This window comes from Pseudorasbora parva, chromosome 20 (genome assembly GCF_024679245.1).
Source record: "Pseudorasbora parva isolate DD20220531a chromosome 20, ASM2467924v1, whole genome shotgun sequence".
Lineage (NCBI taxonomy): Eukaryota > Metazoa > Chordata > Actinopteri > Cypriniformes > Gobionidae > Pseudorasbora > Pseudorasbora parva.
In genome coordinates, this window is record NC_090191.1 from 24,252,863 (window position 1) to 24,267,642 (window position 14,780).

Consider the following 14,780-nt stretch of genomic DNA (forward strand, 5'->3'; position numbering starts at 1 on the left):
GCATGCTTTTACTATAAACAGGTTAGGAAAATACCACCATGAGCCTTATCTGAGGCAACAGGGAGCTATAATTGTCTGAAGCTTGTATTAGCACACTGATTTCATTACATTTTTTCTTGGCAGTCAGAGCCAGTCATAATGTTAACCAATAGCCAACATAGCTATTTGGGAATTGTATCAGCAAACTCATTTAAGTCTGGCTCCGTTCTGGTCTGGAACACCCACTTTTTTATGATACAGTCAGATCCCGATTGATAAAAAAAGCACCATTGTACATTATTTCCCCTATTTCACAGGGAAATACACTTTTTGCAAAGTAAAATGTGTTGTCAATGACTTTTGTATGTTAAGCAGGATATGAAGGCCATTATATAGAAATCCCAGAGAGTTTACAAACAATAGCAGAATTAGCTCTGCTCCAAAACCTAGTGAGCTGCCTCACTGCCCACATTGGCTTTTAAGATTGAACATTAGTCGTGGGTGAATATTGTGTATTTTTTACAGCTCAAGAGGCGTGATCAACGGGTATAGTTCCAATGACTTTGGCTGCATTTACACTGCAGGTCTTGATGCACAATTCCGATTTGGTGACTATATCTGATTTTTTTGACAGCCCGCTTATATAATTTTGTCAAAAGCGACCCGTATCCGATATTTGCATTTACACTGTACTCCGTCAAAACAGCCCAAGACGCTCTTAACTGGTGAAAGGAAGTAAAACAGCGCGATATGCAATGGACATGATTGCAAAAAGTTTTGCTATCTGTACTGTTCCACACATCTTTAAAGGTAGGCAAAACATTTATCTCTTAAGGCGGAGAAAAAGAAGAGAGCCCTTGACAGGGTTGCCAGGTTTTCACAACAAAACCCGCCCAATTGCAACTCAAAACTGTGTTAAAGTAGCCCAATTCCGCATGAAAACCGTGGACTTGGGAATACTGGATCGCAGTTTGTTTCCACCTGTGTTGACGTCATTCACCTCCGTCCTTTTTTCAATGACGTACGACTCGCATTTACTGGGGAATATCCGATTTGACCGCTTACATGGCAGACGCAAATGCACGCATCCGATTCATATCGGATTTATTACACATATGAGTGAGGCCTGAATCTGATCTGAGGATATCGGAATTCATGTGTTCATCGCTTCTCTATCTGTCATCGTGTTAAACTCGCGGATAAGTGGATAAGCCAGTTTGTGATGGGTCCCCGCAGATTTGTAACGGAAGCAGGACAGAAAAATGTACAAGTTTTTTATAGGATTTACCCAGTCTATACATTGGCAGTTGCCTTCTAGAAGTGCTGTCAAAATGTTTTGGACAAAAAAGGTAGATTTTCTGTTGTTACTAATGTAGAGAAGCGTGAAGCAGCTCATAAAGAAAACATTTTCAAACCAAGCAGCTTTCTGTTGGTGAAGGGTGTAAATAAAATAAAATAAAAACTATTGTTAACAATAACTTTCAGTACAGAATAAAAATTAGTTTTTTATTTTGTGGCAGCCATTTTGGATTTGTTTTTCATCGAGCTCATTGCAATATTGGGATTGTTTCTCCACAAAAGAGACATGCTTCTTCTCAAGCGAGTAAGTAGACAAGGATGAGTAGAATGCGACAAAGGCTACAGACATAACTCAGGAAGTAAATGCCTTTTATTAGCAAAATAAGGGAAATGAGTGTACAAATGTTCCCCCAATATGGAGAACACACAGACAGAGGTGGCAGTTTTCTTGAAAATCAATCAACAGTATCGCTTGCCTCAAATGTCTGTTTGCAGACATTTTTATATTGTTTTTTTTGTGTGAAATCTCGAACCCCTTCTTAGTCGCTTTTGTCTCTCAATGGCGTTCTGCAACACGTCATTCTCCGAGCAATAAGCCATTAAAATGGCAGCCAGTGTCTGATGACAGATGCTTGAGAGACAGATTCTAAGTCCTGTGTGTGTCTCCGCGTCTGACAGCTGAACAGGACTCTTCTCCATCTGAAGTGGCTGTTTGGTCTACTCTTGTTGCCATGGAGACCCAGAGGTTTGGACCACCGCTCACTGTATTAACCATTAGCTTTATCTACACCGGCATATTTTATATATATATATATATATATATATATATATATATATATATATATATATATATATATATATATATATAATATACGCATAAACACACAAACAGATACACACGCGCACACACACTCTCTCATACACACGCTCACATTCAATGCATATGAGGATTTGTGCTCTCAAATTAGTAACATCCAGTATGAATTTTTTCGACGTTGGAGAGATATTCAGCAGGCAAACCCAAGCAAATGGACAAAGACTGCAGAAACGCATGCGAAGGCACGAGGACCAACAAACTGGATCGAGTAGCACAATCTTCCCCTCTTCCCATAGCAACAACCGCAAAGGCAAAAAAAATGTAACATTTTACAAGAAAAGGGAAACTTCTCTGATGCAAGAATGCAAAATAAAAAGAAATCCCTTGTTTAAAAGAAACAAACTTGTGTCGGGGAAAAAATAAACAACATGGCCGTGACAGCAACGACTGTACGAACATTCGACACAATTCATTTTAAATGCTACTTTTTTAAATTTCAAAAGACAAAAACCATAAATAAAGCTGACAAAAGTGGCGTAATGTACAGCACTGGTCCAAGACTAATTTCCTCCATACATAGTCTTGCAATCTTTCTCCAACAATATGCACATCAAAACTGGCTTCAAATGCACCTAGATAGAAAAAAAGAAGAGTTACTTAAATGTGAGCTAAATAAATCTCTATCATATTCAAACAAGGCATTAAGAGTAACGGCTGTTTCACACCGCAAGCTTGAGCAGCGCCTGAGCAGCGCATCAGCGTAACTACACCGTCACTGTAGCTGCAGACGCGCGAGAGTATTCACACTGGAAGTGTTTGTACAGCGTCACAGCAGTGGCTCCCGCAATGCTAGAGCCCTATTACATAGGCTACTAAACTAAAAGAAAGTTTATTATATTTTCTGGCTAGTTTACTTTACTTTTTATAATCATAATCCTACTTTCACCCAAACTGAATCATTAAAACAAGTTTAAAGGTAGGCTAAATCTTCTACAGATATTTTTTATTCTGTTTTCTTTAGTGACATACTCCAGTTATTGTTAAAACACACCACACATGCTTCTTGTGTGCATTTTAAGTGCTTTTTGTGTGATATTATATTTATTTTGTCCATCAAAAGTGTGCTTTCACTTTACACCGTGACTGCAGCTGCTAGAGCCTATATAAAAGAAAGTTTATCATATTTTCTGGCTCGTTTACTTTATTTTTTATAATCATAACCATATACTTTCACCCAAACTGAATAATTAAAACAAGTTTAAATGGGTAAATCTTCTACAGATATTTTTTATTCTTCGTTTTCTTTTTTGACATACAATACACAACACGTGCTTCTTGTGTGCATTTTAAGCATTTTTGTGTGTGAAATCATATTCATTTTGTCCATTTAAAAGCGTGCTTTCACTTTAATTGAGCGTCAGGAGCGTCAGCAGCGCAGCAAAAATAGGCTCGCCGCCGAAACCCCCGCTTCACTGCTGCTCATGCGACGCTCCTGCGCTCACGTGCTGCTCCTGCTCCCGGTGTGAATGCACTCATTGATTAACATGGGCACCGAAAAAATATGCGCCCCTCATGCTTGCGGTGTGAAACGGCCGTAAACTATTGACCACACGGTTTACTAGTTCACACACCTTACATTTTCACATTTAAAATCACAATTTAAAGGTGAAGTGTGGAATTTTTACGGCACTTATTGCGCTAAACAGAATGGCAAAAATATTCAGATTTTCAAGAAACAAAATATTTTTTGAAGGATGACTTAGAGCCAGGCCATTAAATAAAATTTAATTATCAAATTAATGCATCCTTGCTGAATAAAATCTTTTGGGCAGTAGTGTATGTTTAAAAAGATGTTGCCCCTTTAAGAGGTAATCCAACTCTAAACTTACAATATAAAGAAATGATTTACCAAAAATGTATAATTCTTGTTCGTCACTTAATCGCACTCATGTCAACTTATAGTAATGTAGGTTTAGAATAACATGAAGGTGAATAAATTATGACAGAAATTCTATTTTTGGGCAAACTATCCCTCAAACATTGAAACAAATACAGGCGTCACCTTTAAACATACATTAGTCCTGTTATGTTTTATTCCAGGGCGGCTCCAGAGCCAGTATGTGATTTCATCCGCAATATGAACATTGATTATTTTGCACATAAACACACACTGCATAGCCAGGATGGCACACGTGACATTGAGGAAGCTGAACCTCACCAGATACAAGCCAGCTTCTAGAAGAGTCCACAGTCCTTCAGGTTGTTCTTGATGATGACGTCGGTCACTGCGTCAAACACAAATTGCACGTTCTTGGTGTCGGTGGCACAGGTGAAGTGAGTGTAGATCTCCTTAGTATCTTTCCGCTTGTTCAGATCCTCAAACTGACACTGAATGTAGGCGGCGGCCTCTTCGTACGTATTCGACCCTGTCAGATGGGCAATTTTCAGTATGAGGAAGTGATGTCACAGGATGATGTTCCTGTGACGTCAGAAACAGTGTAATATATAGGTCTAAGGGACCACATACATTTTATTCCAGGCTGCGATTAGTCATAAAAATGTTTTGCTCTGGTCTTCAACTGCCGTAACATTCAACACCAACATTTGGTATGTAACTGTTGAATGGTCATAATATTATTAGAATTCTATGGTATCTATGCAAATTATATTCAAACAGTAAGTATATTCATTCCAACAGGGTTTCCATATGTTCTGTAGTCGTTTGTAAATAAGTGATGGAAATATTTAAATACATTTTTAAAATAAAATTTCTAGCTGAAATAAATGCATGTTTATTAATTTAGAAATGTAGAAATGTCCATCATTTTTCAGTAATTGTGACTGGAAATCACAATTTTATGATTTTTCTGTATACCTATTCTGTGATGGGGGTGTAATGCAGTGCTTTATATTTCTTTTTAGGTTTAGGTTTGTAAAAGTAAATAACTATACTTGGGCCTATATATATATATATATTGGCCCAAGTATAGTATTTTTATTTTATTTTTTTATTTTTTTCAGAAGCTGCATCTGAATTATTTGGCTATATTTATAGACCAAACCAACATTTAATTACCAACATTCTTCAAAATCTTCTTGTTCCACATGTAAATAAACAGTATTTACATTTTTGGGCAAGCTATGTCCCAACATATGTTTTTTTGTATTAATTTTTTTATTTTATTATGAAGTGATACTCTACATAAGAAACTGCCAGTAGGTGGTGATAAATGTTGAAATGAGGAAGTCACTGAGTCATTCATCCATTAGATTCGCTAAAACTGTGGATTCATTCAGAAATGAAGCACCGCTGTGTGTTGCTCGGAGAAGCACAACAGTTCTGCTCTGGCATTAAAGGTATTATTTTCATTGGCAAAATTGAGCAAAAGAAACAACATTGTGTCTAAAATATAACATAATATTAACTTACTTATTGAACTGTTGTATAAAATCAATATCGCATTGCACTCCTCATACAGGGGCATTTTTGCCCTGATATCTTGAAGTTTAGGGCCAGATTTACTAAACAGGGCAAATTAGCATGAGAGCACAATTCCATTAAAGCAGTGATTGGAGTGTAAAGTTATGCGCATGATCTATGCGCAAATTAAAGAACACAGACGCAGCCGGATAATTTCCATAATGACCAACGCAATCTATCAGTTAGCGTCTGGGTTAAGCCGTGCTGAGCGGTAAATAATGGCGCAAACACCAGTAAATTTACGAGTGCAAAACTTTGTAAATCACCTTCTGTGATTCATTTAAATACTCTCCTCCCATAAATTTTGGTCTGAAAGAGAAACTCCTACAAATGCATATGCAATATGGTCAGCCGCAAAAATAACTGTCATCGCCTTTTCAGCGCTAATTTATCACTGCATGTCTTTAGTCAATCCAGTAAAAACAGTTGTTTTTTAACGCCAAAAGAGGGTTTGCGCTGGCGCAAGCTGTTAGTAAATATGACCCTTAGGCCGGGGACACACTGCAAGTGTGCCGTGAACGCCTCGGCTGCATGGCGTGTCCGTTTTTATTTCGGCTCCTATGTTAACCGGTTAGAGCTTGCACACTGCCTGCATCACATGCTTCACATAGAAGAGACACCTATTTTTCACGCGACGCAAGCGTGTTGGAAGCGTTTCCAGGCAAAATAGAATAGAAAAAGATGCTTATGTCATTTTGACACGAATACATATTAATAAATTACATTTTCATGTTTGAAAGTCTGTAGGTTAACATAAATGCAGATATAGGCCTAATTGTAATAATAAAAACAATATAATCATAGATTTTGAAATATTAAACCTGTCAATACAGAACAAAATATTCTGTAGCCTATTTTGCCGTTAATACCATAAATATGTATGGTCAATAGGCTACTGCCGACATTGTCTTTGCTGTATCAATAGGCAATATATTTATATTTAACATGAAGTATAGTGCTTCCCTGTACATCAATACCAGAAGCAGCGCCGCATCAGACACGCTACTGGTATGCAAAGAAAGAGAAAATGCCATGTAGGCACCTCACGGCTGACACGCAACAGAAACGCCATGCTCAAACCACGCTTGCAGTGTGTCTCCTTAGGGTCATTCTAACGGCACACTATAGGCTCCAATCACGCAGTGAGCTGTTGCTCTGTTTCATGTTCAGCACAATCAACTGTATGAAATGTTAGGTGACCTACTCTGGGTCTGGGTCAGGGCGGGTGCATTAAATTATTTTATCTGCATTACTTTTTTCATAACTGATTACTTAAATATATGCGTAAAATTGACAGCCCTGAAAAAATACAGTCATGTAACAGAGAGTAAACCCATATGGAGGTCCGACCTGCATATTCTGGGTAGCAAATGGTGAGCGGACTCTTCTTGATCTTCTCCTCAAACAAATCCTTCTTATTCAGGAACAGGATGATAGAGGTGTCCGTGAACCACTTGTTGTTGCAGATGCTGTCAAATAGCTTCATGCTCTCATGCATTCGGTTCTGAAGAAAGATAAATTGGTAGATGTAACATAAGAAATAAGGACTGAAAGAGATAGAAAATGGGTGTCGATTGAGCATCTTGGCTTGGAAGCATCTTTAAACACTATATTACATTAGTGACATGCATCATCCACTTAACAATCATTTAATGACTACATACCGAGCTTTGTATCGAGTTGCCTTTCACCCCAGCTCAAAAGCTTGATTTATGTAATACAGACTGAGGGTGGAGATGGGCTTTAGCCCTCTGCCATTTACCATTAAATCAGTCAATACCTGTTTGCGAACCCCTAATAAAGTAGACTTAGATTGAATCAATATCCTCTTGGCATGGATTATATAATAAATGCAGGAATTGGTTTTCTTGTCAGGTTGAGATATTTTTCTTCAATTCCTTACAAGGTTTAACATTTACAACAACAACAAAATCTACAAAATGTTTGAATGAAGTTTTTACATTTCACGGTTCCAGTTTGAATAACAAAAATTGGAATTTCAATATAGCACTGCCTTGCAGCCACTGTAATTCTGTATTTTTTTTAAATAACAGGAAGTACTCTCGCACCATCTCTTCGTCTTCAGCCAGCACCAGGTCATAATCACTCAGTGCCACGCAGAAGATGATGGCAGTCACGCCTTCAAAACAGTGGATCCATTTTTTTCTCTCTGACCTTTGACCCCCGACATCAAACATCCTGAAAGGCATAACATTTTAAAATCGTTAAAAAAAAATCACTCTTAAACGAGAGAACTATTTTGCTGACATGGCTGCCTGTAAAGGGAGCATATTATCTGAAATGAAACCACAGAAGTGATTGTTACTCGCTACATAGATTGAAAATCTGTGCGACACAAAACTAGCATTCCTTAGGTAAAATGCACAGAATTACAATTTATTAAAAAGCACGTAGCTAAGCTAAGGCTGTTATGCTCTAATAAGCATAACTTATAGCAAACACAAATATTGAGCTGGACATTAGTCATTATAACTCTGAAAGGTCTAATTCTTAATATGGGCAAAGAAAATGATGCTATGTGCTTCCTCTTCCTGTCTGAATCAGAGTGCAAACCAGTTCAAGTCTGACACTTCTCTATTTTTCTCTCTCTGCTTCTCTTTTCTATCACTCTTGCCCACGATTGCAGGCACACACCGCATGGGTTTTTCCAATATTCACAGTTTACTTACACCAAAACTACTGTGAAGTAATTTCTAATTCAATCTATGGATAAGCAAATGCATAAAAAAGTGTAATAAATAATGTGACAAATGATGAAATGAATCACTGTAGGTGAATTTCATTAAGAAATCCGTTATGTTTACTCTCAAAATAAATATAGATTGCCTAATTTGTGAACAATTAAAAAAATTTCAATGACAAGTAAGCACATCTTCACCCAAATTCTCATTACTGTAATGCTAGTGATTTAAAAATGATTTTATTATTTTTATTAAAATGAGCATAAATTATGTAACGTACAACAAATACTACCATTGATGCACCTGTACAGTTACATTCTATAAATGCTCTCCTCATTTTAAATTGAATTGTAATTATATAAATATATTGTGTATATACTGTACATGACATTATTTTCTCACATTATTGTACTGAGAATTAGTAAAGAGGGTACATTTTGATTTTCTTGCATTCATTTACTAAGCCTATTCTAGCACCACTTTTCTTGTGATATTTGGGGTGAAATAAGAGTGTGTTCTTTGCAATTGTGTAATAAAACAACCTAAAGTGCTCACTTAAAGTGCAGGTCTTTGAAAGTGAAGTGTGTCTCCACAATGCCTGTGGTTTTGACTCGGGTCCTTAGCACATCCTGTTGAGTGGGTATATAGGTGGCCTGTGCTATTCTGTCCAAATCATTCAGGTAGCTGTGAAGATATAACAAGGAGGGAAGGGTTAATTCATATTAAATGAAATACTGTGAGTGCTTTGAGTCAGTTCCTTTTGGTTCCAGTAAATCTCTTGACCCAGAGGTCCCTCACAAGACAGGGGAACAGGGGTAGACTGACCTAGGTGGAGATGAGGATTTAAAGTTTCAATCTGCAGTAATCTCCTTTTGCAAAAACAGATTTGTATACACAAACGCAGTTCTGCTCAAACAATTGCACAACACTCCGTGTTTGTTTTTTGTGTAGCGTCTGTCAACTGCCCTTTCATATGATGTTCATTGCCCTGGCTAAAATGGTGTGGCACAGGCTACGTATTATCTTGCAATTTGGTAATGCTTAGTAGCAGTTTAAACAAGAACCAAACCAAATTATGCACTCTCATATACAAATGACACCTGTACCACACACACACACACTTGCGCAGAAACTTTGTTCCGAAACCTAGCGTGCAGCTACGCACTTAGACCGCATTTTAAGATATAGTGGGCAAAAAAGGTAGTCAACCTTATAAGATATTATTTTTGGCTCAATAATAAAACACTTTTTAATGTATTCGCCACAGAGAAGGCCACACCCAGAATGCATCGCAACATACAGTGAACAAAACATGGTTTTATTGATAATGAACCTATAATTATTTTCCAAATGTAATATTAGAACCAAAATTTCTGTGTGCCATGTATAAACTAATTTAATATTATATAACAGTTATAAATTATATAATACTTAATTTTGTTATTAATAATTCATGCGAAAAAATTATATAAAAGCTTTTGGTTCGTAAAGTGGGGTGTGATGATAATATATTTATTATCAATTTTTTATTTTTGTAATTGTTTTTTGCTTGAACTATTTGACATTTTATGTAAATTCCATTGATTCGTCAAGTGAGAGTGATACAAAAATAATAAATATTCATTTATATTTTATGTAATCTATTGCTTAGTTAGTTACATTAAATGTGTATTAAAACTATTAAATAGAAACGACGAATAAAACTCCTTGGCCTGAGACACTGGGGTTCTAGTTTCCCTGCAACCCTACGGAAAATGGATTTATAGAAAAACAAATAAAGCAATAATAAAATATCAGTATCGGTACCACCAGGCAATGTGCAGCATTTCAAATCAGACGCTCATAATGTTCAATTAGTTTCTAATGCTTTCTTAGAAGGCAGCTGCCTATGTAGATAGCAGACAGTAAGGTTCACTGGGTTTTAGAACAACTAAAGACACACTCATTTGTAGGAGAACAGCAGTGACTACTATTTGTACAGTGATTACTATTTGATTAAGAGAAATTGGAATTTCTGAGTACACTGCATAATTGTTATCTGTAATTGCTATCGTTATCTACTTTATCTTTAGCAACAGTTTTGTGCAACATGAAACACATGCATTAACACGCACCCACACATATTTGCATGCCTTAACTGTAAAACCATATGACACACTTTCATCTGTGTATTTTTCTCATGTGAAAATCAACGTTGTTACACGTGCGGCTAGTCAGGGGTTTTCTGAGTCAAGGGTAACGGCATGTTCTAGCGTAAGCAGGCAGCTACAGGCAGCAGGGCAAATATTGACAGGCTCATTCAAGGCTCAAACAGTGAGAGTCTGGGTACGGCAAGACAGGAGATTTCTCTGTACTGGATAAAGCTGTTTGAACTTGCTGTTTTGGCAGTGGCTGATGTTCAGTGAGCAAGAAAAACAGAAGGGGAGAGAACGTGAAAACAGAAGGGGGAATGAACGGTTGAGCACACAAAAAGGTGAACGGGCTGAGAGAGATAGGAAGGGAGGATAGTATGTGAGGTAGAGAGATAGAGAAAGATAAACAAAGAGTGGCTGTGGAGGACAAAAACAAAGTTATGAGCTGATTCATCCTCATCCTAACGAAATGTGAAACGCCCCTGCAGAGAGCAAAATGCTGTGCGAGATGATTGAATCACAGTCGATAAAAATGTATAATCATGAAATTATATATATATATTTTATGTTTAATACACAACTTAGAAATCAATGTGAGCAGTCACACTATCTCATCTGCCTTTGTTCCACATGTATTTTCCTATAGGGATATTAAAAAGTCTTCATTATATATAGTTTAAAGCCATGAACCAAATCATCCAGCTACGAGGTGAATCACAACATTACAAACTCTGAAGTAAAAAAAGCATTTGAAAATTGGACATAAGTCCAGTGTACTTAACAGTAGGGCTGCACAATTTATCCAAATATTGCAAATGTAAATATCGCAATATGAACATCGCAACGGCACGCAATATCTGAATTATTTTAATAGCCTACTTCAACATTGTGAAAAGTGTACATTTTAGGTCGAAGCTGCGACGCATAGAGCAGAGAATAGACTGGGCACACGACTTTTACTTATGTGACTTGCTTGATGTTAAAAAGAGTTATTAAACGCAATAAGTTGCGAAAACAGTCTCGCGCTGTCTGACACACACACAAACACCGAAAAGTCGCCTCTCTGAAAGCGCGTGATCCCTTCAGTTCAGTTTCGTGTCTGTATTACATTTCCAATTATATTTTTTGTTTGTTTACATTGATGTTAAAACTATATTGTCAGATTTGTGACATTAATTTTTGCTAAACCGCTTCTGGTCACTTTCAGAAGTTGTAGCAATGCTTTTCTTTTCCCAGAAAGAATGTGAAACACATAAATGGTATTCTCAGTTTTCTTTTTGTTTTTTTGTTTTTAAAGTAATTTAAATAGATTTTACACACTAATTGCAATATCAAAACGCATATCGAATATCGTCTTATTTAACAAGGTATCGTATTTTTCTTCAATATCTCACAGCCCTACTTAACAGCTTCAATAAGGGAAAAACTGTCCCATGAAGCATTGCGAAACATAAAACCATTGATTTAACGTTATATATATATATATATATATATATATATATATATATAAATAATATCTGGGTATGGTTTGAGACATTCTGAAACTCTAGAGACAAAAAGATTACTGGGGTCATTATCATAGATGCTTAAGTCTCCATTTGTTCTACATTTAGCCTTGTAGAAGAAACAATTGAAGTATTAAAGAGATTTTCTTTTTCCTGTGGGGTGATTTATCACCTAGCGCTTTAGGGTTTTTACGCTTGGTTAGGATGTGGTGTAAGGTGAAGCAGAGGACATATAAAGAAAACAAGAAAAGCAGCAGGGGTTGGGTAGAGGAAGACAGAGATGTAGACCCACTATGCTGCTGAATCGTTGAGCTGGTACTCTCTGGATCGGCTGAAACAGGCCTGTACTCCTCCATCCTTCCACAAACGCTTTATCACTCCAGCCAGCTCTGCTGTCATGAAACCCTCCTCAGCGCTGCCCGCCAAAACAAACAACTGCCTTGCATCATCCTGAGACACAGAGAGAGGAGAGCAGATTTTTTCATTCTAGCACATGTATAGAATTATCATTGTCAATGTCCTAATAATCATCCCATATATAATGAATCCACAATTTACTTTATTTATTTTTTTCTTTTTTTTTCTTTACATCTTGTTTCATACAAACTAACAGCTTGATTTTGGTATGATAATAAATTTGTTACACATATCCAAAAATAGACCTTTATTAAAATGAGAAGAAAAGAGATGAATCAATTGAAAATGTCAATAACCCCCAAAAAAGGAAACGTTTGGGTTGGTTTGTAATTTAGTTTAGAGTGTCCAAAATAAAATAAATAGAGTGTCCAATAATGTTGGGTCTGGGAACACACCGTTGGCAGAGCTCAATCCGAGGGGAGGGATAAACAGCTGTCTTTCAAATTTCCTCTGAACGCAATTGGATAGCGCTACAACCACCCAGAGCAATGAAGAAGGTAAAGCGGAGCTAGTTGATAGATTAAACTTTTGCCATATACCGGATACGGCAAAACTAAGAACACATTTTCCGTTCTTAAGAATGACTTTACTCCAGTTCTTTGTTCTTTTCTCAAAGAAACTTAACTCCCAAGTCTTCCAGAGTCGCACCCAAAGGTTATTCAAAAGACCGCCATTCGCCAGCTTCTTTGTTTTCAAATAGCATGCGAAACCATCGCAACTCTGCTGTTATTATGTTAAGCCCGACCGCCGACTCTATACACGGTGTGATTGGCCTGACCAGAGTTTGGTTTTTACCATTTGCAAGCCAATGGAGAGTTGCTAGGCGCCCTGGCCGCAAATTAGATTTGATGCCGCTATGGTGCGTTTCAATTTAATGACTTAAAAAATATCAATCAATAAAAAGGGGGATGGGGGGTTCTCCGGAAAAAAATGGCGTTTGGGGGGTAAAATGTGTGTTATTTTGGCAAGGTTGCCCGCTAAAATTTGCATTCTTGGGTCTATATATCACATATTTGAAGTCGCTTCAAACCACGGACATGGAAAACAACCCTTGGGTAAACCGCAGACTTGGCAACACAGTGCAGTTGATTTCTCTTGACAGTTAACTAATATTATGCGTCGCTCTGTTGCTCTGATTTGTTGTAGGTCTATCCAATTGAGGTCTTTCCTGGTTCCATTGAAACATGCCCCATAATTACAGCTCAATGGAGCAGACGATGACGGATGATGACGTCAGGCTAAGCATTCAATGTCAAAAATGATTGATTTAACTGAAAGGCAGAACTTCCATTCCTACAGCTGCCATATTGGCCGGTAGGATTTCTTCTGGTGTTTTTTCCCTTTTCTTCTGGTGGGCCATCTTTTCATTTTAACAGTGTCTATGAATCTACACAAGTGGGCTGTGGGTGACATAAAGCGCACCATGCCATCAAACCTGTGACTCACCGCTCGTGCTGCGTCTCCGAAGTCGATCTTGAGTCGCCCCATGGCACGAATGATGGCGATGATAGACTGAATAGTGTTGCTGTAGACAACAGCTTTGTACTGTTTGCACTCTTCCTCCGAGTAACCTGCCTCATGGATGATTCTATATAGAGAGAAATGAGTAACCAATAAATGATATTCAGCCAAAATGGAAGTGTAATTCTGTAAGAAAAAGTAATTGTGTAAGAAAAGAAAAACACTTACTTCATTTGTTTGACTATTGTACTCTTCCCAGACTCCCCAGCACCTGCAAAAGATTAGTTGCATATGAGTTAGTGCATTTGTCGACAAACGATATTAACGCAAGACTTGAATGAATTGCAAGAACAATGACTGAGTTATGCATCCACTCGTATGTGTAAGACAGAAAACCAAAATTAAAATTCAAAAAGCCTTTGACAATTTCAGCTCAGCGCTTTGTTTCTGAGGAGCCCCTGCGTGAATTTTTAAAACCCTGTAGAGTGATGTAGACAACGGCTGTCTCTTTAGTCCCGGAAAAACAAGATCTAAGACACTGAATATTGTTATACATAGTCGTTCTTCTAACACTTTAATTTTTTCATTATTGCATATGAATATTTTATTAACTTCTCAGGAGAAAATTTGTCATCATTTACTCCCTTGTGTCGTTCCAAGCATCCACTATGGCTTTCTAGAGGATAAAAGAAGGTCATAGGGGTTTGGAACAACATGAGTAAATAAAATGTTGTGTAGATAAAATCATCAGACCACACCTAACTGTTCCTATCCCGTGTATGTTGACAAATGTGCACAGCTGGTAAACTTTGTCAGCTCCCACTGCTGCATCGATTGGTTCAATAACGGCTCCACTTATTGAATCCAATTTAAGCAGCTTATCTACCGGGATATCGTTCCCTTGCACGGAGACAGAAAACTCCACTGCTGTGTCTGTTGTCTTGATCTGCTTAACAGAAAAGCCACATGGACTTAAAAAGACTATAT

General features: G+C 37.4%; 1 protein-coding gene and 1 long non-coding RNA gene across 2 annotated transcripts in view; one reads left to right on the forward strand and one right to left on the reverse strand.

Annotated features, from left to right (window-relative positions):
* Nucleotides 1-14,780, forward strand: part of LOC137049860 (uncharacterized) — a 52,679-nt gene that overhangs the window by 12,551 nt on the left and 25,348 nt on the right. The gene's annotated exons all lie outside the window — the stretch shown is intronic.
* Nucleotides 2,133-14,780, reverse strand: part of gnai1 (guanine nucleotide binding protein (G protein), alpha inhibiting activity polypeptide 1) — a 33,854-nt gene continuing 21,206 nt past the window's right edge. Inside the window, exons 2-9 of the mRNA XM_067428585.1 lie at nt 14,022-14,064; nt 13,779-13,920; nt 12,208-12,365; nt 8,834-8,962; nt 7,646-7,775; nt 6,927-7,080; nt 4,314-4,521; nt 2,133-2,727 (exon numbers count right to left, since the gene is read on the reverse strand). Coding sequence (XP_067284686.1) covers nt 4,331-4,521; nt 6,927-7,080; nt 7,646-7,775; nt 8,834-8,962; nt 12,208-12,365; nt 13,779-13,920; nt 14,022-14,064 — 947 coding nt within the window. The 3' untranslated portion in view covers nt 2,133-2,727; nt 4,314-4,330. The remainder of the gene's footprint in view (nt 2,728-4,313; nt 4,522-6,926; nt 7,081-7,645; nt 7,776-8,833; nt 8,963-12,207; nt 12,366-13,778; nt 13,921-14,021; nt 14,065-14,780) is intronic.